We start from the raw sequence: 8,425 nt of genomic DNA, 5'->3' as shown, positions 1-8,425 counted from the left end.
ATAGCCAGTAGGGACGTAGATATACCAGGATCTGTGTCCTTAAAATTCCAGATGGCTCTTCTCTCTCCATGGACTGCATGGGGAGTCAATGGCTAAGTGAGCCAGGATGGATTTGTTACCTTTCTCTCTCCTACTCTGACAATTTTTGTACAGAGTGAAAACATCAATGGATTTCAGACCATACTTTTAGGTCAGGCTAGTTTAGTGTAATAGGTGATTAATCTGCTTTTGATGTCCCTCCTGGGTTTTTTTGCCCTCTTTTTTGGAGGGGAGGTAAAGAGCAGTTGAAGTAAGATATCCTGTCATCAGTAACTGGAGGCTGAGATCCAAAAAGAGAAGCTACTGATACCGGTATGAACCGTACCAGCTATTTTACATTCACTTATACTACTCAGTGTTATGTGCTTTTGGATTTAATAACGTTTTTATTTGTATCTGCATGATCTGATTATCGCTGACATGCTACTAGGTGAGGAGATTAGACAGAAAAATGTATTCTTGTCATACAAGTAATTTATAACATTTTAAAACACCAAGATAGATGACGCTAATAGTTACAGCCAGAATTCACACAAACATGCCTGAAAGTTATGGATGATCCTGATACTGTACAGTCTGACTTTTCATAAGGTTTGCAATGAAAAGTGGCAAAGCAGCAAGAACACCATGATGAATGACTTCAATAAGTGATTAGGCCCGTGAGTACTTAACAATTGCTATCGTGGATCAGGCGGCACTTCAGAAGCTTGAGATAGTTGTCAATTTTGTGGGAATCTCGGCGGAGGCAATGCAGCAGGTTGTAAAAGGCAAAGAGTCTGGAGTCCTCATCAGCAAGTTGCAGGGATGGAAGGCCTTCCCACTGAGAGTAAATTTCATTTCCGATCTCACCAGAATGAACCTAAAGACACAAAATGATAATGCCATAAATGATAGTGAATTGGGCTGGATATAGAGCAGAGCATTTAAAATACTATCCTTGAGGAATGCTAGTTGCTAGTGTATGACTTGTAAAGTGGTACCTGTTATGGTTCCCACTATTCTGTATAATGTTCTGTATCTTCACGCAGATTTTTAATGAATCTGTCAGATTTTTCAGTTTATTTCCCTAAGATATGTAAAAAGCTTAACTGTGTCAGTAGTGTTTTAAGAGAACTAGTGTGTTAAAAAATGTCCAGTGGAATCTGACTTTACAGAAAAATCAAACCTTCCTTCGTGCATGGACTCATCAGTGACAGCTCTTTTTGATTCCCTCCACCTTGAAATCTTTGTTAGCACTTGTTCCTAGAACTTCTTTGTGTTTATCTCCAGCTTTGTCTGGGCCTGTCTCTTAGGTGATCTCTCTGACACAGGCAGCTTCAAGAACATCTTACCAGACAAATCTCTCAAGAGTGTGTCTTCAGATGTACTGTACCTCAGAATCTATTTTAAAAAAGAGTAAGAATGCTGAGTGATACCGTGACCTCTAATGCTAGAAGCCTACGTGTAGGACATCATGTAGTGAGTTAGTATCTGAGGTGAAGGTTGGTTTAGGTCTTCTTGTTTGAAAGAGACAATCATTAATTTTCTCCTATCACAGAATTCTACCTTTCATAGCAGGAAGGAAGTCTGTGCCTATTGATCCTTGTGCATCTTCCTTATTTCCCACCAGCTGTGCTTTGTAAAAGCACATAGGGGAGTATCTGTGGAGCCTCTATCACTCAGTTTAAGCAACAGGCAAAAAAAGATGGACCTACTGTCACTCAAAAATGTGGTTTGACACTAATGAATTTGCCAGGCTTGTCTTCAACCTCCTTCTGTAAATAGTGTGAATGAGAAAGTGGTGACAGGGTAACTGTAGCAGCACCTGAATTCTGCTGTTATCTTGGATCCTCGCCTGCACCCTTTTTACGTGTGGGTATGGGATAGAGATGTATTTGATTACACTGATAAATGCATTTGTGGCCTGGATGGGCTAAGGTTTCTGAGCAAAGAGATAGCTAACTGAAAGAGAGAGAGACCGTGAGTGATCCAGTGGAAAGTGGTGGATACAGTGATGGTGGCACTCTTAATGCTGTTCAACTGTTCAGAGCCTAAGCAAAAGCCAGTAAAGTCAGAACCTCTTGTTGACATCTAGCTCACTGACAGAATGATATATTCAGGGACTAACAGAGGCCCCTTTAAAAATAAACAAGCTAGAGCTGATTTTATTCAGGAAAGCTTTCAATCAATTACTGATAACAAGGGGTATTTGAGTATGGGTTTTGTCAGACAACAGCCTTGCTGTCTAACCCTGCAAGTGTAGGGGGAACCAAGTTGGAGCCAGACTTCAGAGGAACCGGTATGGTGTGAAAAGAGAAATGAAAGGTACCGTGATTACTTTGCTGTATGCCACATCTTTGCATTTGCCCAGATTTCCAGAACAGTTTTAAGCACCGTATCTGTTTCGGCAAACTATACACAATACCTATATGTATACAGTTGCATATAAATATGCTAAAACATGCATATAAATATGTGCATGTAAAAAAACGCAAATGCATCCTTAAAAAATCAGGGTTGCAAATTCAAATACTCAAAGATAGAAGGATGATTACCAGTCCTGATGATTACAGTTTCCCTTGAAGCAGGACTGCGAGTACGCTGCATTACGCTATGCCAGTCACATCACATTGTCTATTTAGAAATCGCAAGATAGCACAAGAGAAGAAAGCTGAAAGAAGAAAGCTGAAAAGTTCTCAGATTCAGCTATCTTGGCTGCCTTTATTTCCTTCACATCTACGATTTCCTTTCCTATTCCAGGTAGGGAGGGCCTGTCACTGTATGTGTCTTCGTTTCAGCAACAGGTTGGAAGGATGTTAAGGACCTAATACTTACCCGCCCAACTATTTTCTCCATTCCTTCTAGAAGCCGCTTGTTTTGTTCTTCAATCTCTACAGCCTTCCAGAGAATGGTGTCTGGAGCTTCTTTGATTCTTTGTACTTCAGAGGCCAGATGGATCAGGGGATCGTTCCAGGAGCGCAGCACTCCCAGTACTAAATTCAGTAGGTCTTCATGCTGCTCACCCACATTAAGAGAAGGCAGTTAAAATAGGAATGCTAAATGCTGGCAGCACTAGGAGGCATTTAGAGCGACATCCTCAGACATAGCAATTTGGGAACTTATTCCAGGACCTACCACTGAATATGCCCTATAGCCGTATCTCAGATACCTCTGTGCAATTACACTTTTGAAGTTTGTCATTGTTGTCATCGTGTTTTACAATATTAACACAAGCAGTTACAGTATTGTAATGGAAAATATCATTAAACCCGCTCCATGCTAAAAATTAGCAAGCACAACTGTGTTTCACCTTTGTGAAAAAACCAGAACTCCTTATCTAATTTTTGATGAATGTTTTAAAATCCAATGACTTTTCTTTAAAGTTTAGTACTGAATGGAAGGTGCACAGTACGGTAAACTACCACACAGCTTTTATTGCCTCTACGTAACTCATCTGTCCTCCCCTTTGAACGATGGTGCTTCCAGCAGTAGCTCTCTGGTTTTAAAAAATGTCCTTTCCTGTGGGCAATAAAAATTCATAAACCTTATGATTATGGTAGTATCAACCATTTCTTCTTTGCTAGATGCACTGGATCTGAACACAACTGGGCTTGTTATGTACCCAGGGCTGTGATTTCTATTGTTCCCAATTGAATTTCTGAACGATACACTGAGAAGATGACAATACTGGGATTGCAAGGATATCACCACCATGAAACTGATAAAGATTTCTCCCTGGCGCACCCCCATTCATAGCCCTGTGGTTATTTTTTTTCTCCGGAGTGTTTTCAAATTGTATCTGTGAGCACAGGCTGAACAAGACTGTCTTCATCTTCCCTTAAGTTTGTAATTATTAAATTGACGTATGTAGCGTGCTTCTCTTTACAAGTATTTTGCAGTATTTTGCACTAGAGTCTTTGTATTTGCATGATGATATGACCACTTTTGCCTGCGGGTGACAACAAGAATATCTGTTTAGCATTTGTTTAGTAACACCAGTGGTTTCAGTTACTGGAAAACTATTTACCTCTGCCTACATGCAGTATTCACTATATAGCCGATGTATTTTTATGTTTGTTAGCATAATAATTGTCTATAAGGCGTTTTAAGATAATGTTCAAAGGTTGTAGTGTTCTCAGTACTGTACAAGCACAGTAACTGGTGTCGCTCCGTGAGGTTGTATTGTAACTGGAAATAAGATGCAATGACTGAATGTGACATACAGGAAAAGGAAGGGAAGATTAAAGTTACCAGTACTTATATATTCTATATAGTCTGTAACTTAGTATCAGCAAATGTTAAATCATCTTTTCTTGGCTTTTTGGTGCTTTCCTCTTCCTGGCTTTTGTATTCTGCTTGAGCTGATTTCCCTCTCTCTCTGTCTGCTGCCTTTCTGTTCCTTAACCCTCCCTCTTCCCCCCCCTCCCCTCGCTCTATCTCACTCTGAATGACATTAGAAATGGGACTTACATGAATCTGCTGAGCTTGCTCCTTATCTTCAGGAGTGGTTAAGGAGGAAGTGTGGCAGCCATTAACAGCTTTTGTAATAAAACCCCGGCCCTGAGCATAGCGTTCATCCTGCAGATCAGCAAGGACAGGCGTTATTGAAACAGATAAGTAAGAAGAGCTTCAATTCAAACACTGTATTAACTAATTGTTGTGCTGTCGCTTTCATCACTGCTTTTATGGTGTAAAGGTCAAAAGTTTCTGGTGAGCCTTTAGAGTGAAACTGGCACCCAGCAAACATAAACTTATCCCACGGATACAGAATGATGGGAAAATGGTATCTTTTAATAGAAGCGTTGGGGATCTTAGCAATGGTCAGCACTACACACAGATTTGGTCACCGTTGGGACTATCACTCTCTGTGCAGCAGTCATATTTGTTTACCTATTGCAGGATTTCATATGTTAACATATGTTTGTGCTTAAAAAGCATTAAATTGCATTTTTATATTTTCTTGGTCTCAGGAAAAGGCCAGAGTACTTACAAATTCATTGAATATTTCCGAAGAGAGGAAGTGGATGTAGTGTGAAAGTTTAACTGCTCGGTCAAAAAGTTCCCCAAGGGAAACTTGGCAACTGACAGATCCATTGGGGCAAATTGGCAAGGAGGTCACTCCTTCCTTTGTCAGGAGCATGTTGGACACCAAAAGGACCACCAGCAACAAACCTGTTCAGGTTTAAAACAAACCAAAATGGAATCACATTGACTTGTATGTGCCTTTAGAAGTAGATGTTAGAGCCAGATGCTGGGTGGTTTTGGCTGTGCTGTCACATGGCTCAGAGTACCCCCTGCGCTGGCAACTGAAAATCAATGGAGGAGGGAAGCACTGTAATTCTGTTATCCTTTCTCCCCTTCCTCATCCTGGCTGTAGAGCAGAGCCTGCTACAGAGTTTGAGGAGGTAAGGTAACCTGTGTTGCAGTGTACACTGTATTCCGAAGTCTCTTACTATTGTGCCTGACTTTATTACATAGTGGTACATGGAAGAAAAACATCAAACTTCTTCACAGTGTAAGTATAGATACATAGTTATATTTGCACAGATACAGGAGTTTGGAAAATAGATTGGGGTTTTTTTGTTCTTTTTTTTTTTTATTATTTTCTCCTCCTCCTCCTCCCACAGGTCCTTTTCTTCTTTGCAAACATTTGGAGTTTAAATTAATTTTGTGCGAGGGTGGTTAGGTCACTCTCTTAAGGTTTTAATTGTCCTGGGAGTTCCTTCAGAAGATTTCCAGCAGCTGTGCTGCTTTGCTGTTTAGAGTTTAACCCTAAGTTGCCTACTGCTAAGAAATCAGAGAGAACTTTTGTCTTTTCTTCTGAGCTTCTGAAACTGATGTAGAGGAGTTCTCATTATCTAAAACACAAAACCTTGTCTGTTTAAAACTTTTAACGTTAACTTAACAGAGTCAAGTTTTCTATTCAGTGAAAAAAATATGCACAGAAAAACAATGGAAAAAAATTAAAAGTAATTATTTGGTAAATGAAGGTACTTATTCAAAGAACACTGTCCTGTGTTCTGAGAGTTTTAGTTCTGGAAACTGGCCTGCTACCTGTATTGGTTCACTAGACTTATTTTAAATGCTAAATTAAAGTGTACTCCAGAAATCAGCAGAACTGTCCCTAACGTTATCATGTGATAACTTTCTTTCTATCTCTAAATTCAAGAAAAGTGCATTTACACAATATTGAAGTAAGCCTTCCTCCTCTCCCATGAACAAGGTACATGCCGCATGCTGCATTTAGGAAAGTACTCTGGGGAATAATTCTATGAATAAGAAAACCTGAGACTTGTTGACTTAGAAAGTTGAAGACGGTTATGAAAACATTCACTTCAGAACTACTGCATCACTTCTAGACTTGTGGATAATGACTTTTAGTCATTGCATTCTCACTGGTGTAGCAAAGCAGTCTGGATCCAGTCTTTCATGTGCAGGTGTCACATCCCTCAAGCCAATTTTCTGTGATACTGCCTAATGCAAAGGTAGTCTTAGGAGACAAAAGACTGAGTAAAAAAGGGATCAAGGTGCCTTCTAATTCCAAGCTTTGGACACTAAACATTTGAGGTGGAGGCTGGTTTTACCATTACTGGAAGACCTCAGTTTCTAGAGCAGTTACATTTCAGTTACTAATTCAGATTCCTAATTCAATCTAAATTTAAAGAAATAGAAAAACTATCTGCAAGTGAATGGCAAAAGTCTTACCTTTCAGTGAAGCCCCTTTGTTGCTCATGGTAGCGATCCTGATTGATGACTTGCTCTACCAGAAACAAGTCTCAATACTTGCTCTTATTCTCTGCACATGCCACTTTTATATACACCATCCAGGGTCCATTTTGCATACATTCAGCAGGTCGTGGAGTTTACCTCGATAATTACAAACATCAAATCGCCTTTCTTCCACATTCATATTCAGTATCTTTTTGTTTTTTATTTCTAACTGTGGGAGGGAATTTCGTTAAGTTCAGCTGTGGGATCTTAAGTATGGTTGGATGAAGACAGTGCCAAAATTTCACCCTGAATGAGGTACAAATGCCATTGATCATAGAAAGCCCCGTTTGTCAATTCTGAGACAGGTATTCTCAATGTTTGTAGCCTGCTGTTCCCTCTCCCCTCGACTGTCTTCTCATCCTTCCTTGTTTCTTCAGCCATCCAAGCTTGTTTATGTTAAAATTCTGGCTATTTGTGGGAGGCAAACAATAATTTACAATGTCCATAGTGAGAAAAACAGCATAAATCGTATACTGAAATTTATCCAGAGAAAGGGAATGAAGGCTCCTGGAAAGACAGGTCACTCTCTGTAAAATTATAGATATGACATTCTGAGTATCTAGCTCCATACACTTAAAAAAAGATATTACACAGCACAAGTCATGATGTAACTGATCCTCAGTCTGACAGATGTTTAGAGAAATGGGCGAAGTTCTTGTATTAAAAGACTAATAATTTGCAACAATCAAAGATGAAGAAGTTATATGTTTACTGTTTAATCACAAATGTTTCATGAATAAGCATTATTTCAAAAAAAACCAAACAACCCTCTACAAAACCATGAGATTGTTTTCTATACTTGAAAACTCTCTGCGTAGAAGATGGGCGTCTCCACCATACGCAAAACATATACTGTCGTCATCAGTGGGATTTGTTTCCAGATCCGATGTGTCTGTGGTAATCTACAAACTAGCCTCAGCAGGTTGGCCCTGTTTTCTTGTTGTGTGAGGCTCACCTGTATGAATATATTAGCAAATGTGTAATCTCTCATCTGTTTCTCAGGTCCGTTTACCCATGAAAAGACTTTCCAAATTAGATGATTATAATGAATAAGGTATACAGCGTTAATGAATTTTCTTGCCTTTAGACAACTTGTTCTTTACTTGTTGAGCAGGTATGTATGTAACCCTGAATCCTTCATTATTTCCTAACTATAGGCATGATGCTTGAAGCAATGATAAACAAGGGAGAAGAAAGGTAGAGCATTTAGGGGGTAAACCATGGAAGGCATCCTTTGGGAAGCAATAAAAGGAGATTTCAGCAATAAACCAGAACTGGTAGCAAGCGGTCTACATCTGCTAAGTTCTAGGATGATTGCTAGAACAGTTTGTTCTGCTTAGAGGACGGATCTTGTTTGGAAATTGAGGCCCTGCTAAGTAAATGAAGCAGTTGTTGCCTGCAGCAGGGAAAAGTGGCAATCTGATGAAAGCAGTAAAATTTGAATAGGGCCACAGCCAAAACTCTAGAATGGGTGGTAGAAAAACAGCTGTCTTCTAAACCACAGCCACATGGCTTATGATCTTGATTTAATCCAGCTTCATTTGAAAATCTTCTCCAATAAGATTACAGGTGAGCTTGAAAAATCCTGGTATTTTATGACATTAGAAGAGCCCTGTGAATAAAAGGAATGAACCCT

General features: G+C 39.5%; 1 protein-coding gene across 1 annotated transcript; it reads right to left on the bottom strand.

Moving 5' to 3' along the window:
* Window positions 1–405: 405 nt before the first annotated feature.
* Window positions 406–7,062, bottom strand: PRL (prolactin). Its single transcript, XM_009708514.1, has 5 exons — window positions 6,724–7,062; window positions 5,009–5,190; window positions 4,489–4,596; window positions 2,854–3,033; window positions 406–898 (listed from the first exon to the last, which is right to left on the bottom strand). Exons 1-5 carry the CDS (start codon window positions 6,749–6,751, stop codon window positions 707–709), a joined length of 690 nt encoding a protein of 229 aa, XP_009706816.1. The 5' UTR covers window positions 6,752–7,062; the 3' UTR covers window positions 406–706.
* Between the last annotated feature and the right edge of the window lie 1,363 nt (window positions 7,063–8,425).

This window comes from Cariama cristata, unplaced genomic scaffold (assembly GCF_000690535.1).
Source record: "Cariama cristata isolate BGI_N322 unplaced genomic scaffold, ASM69053v1 scaffold28969, whole genome shotgun sequence".
NCBI lineage: Eukaryota > Metazoa > Chordata > Aves > Cariamiformes > Cariamidae > Cariama > Cariama cristata.
Note: the sequence above shows the minus strand (reverse complement) of the source record. Positions and strands in the feature narration are given on the sequence as shown.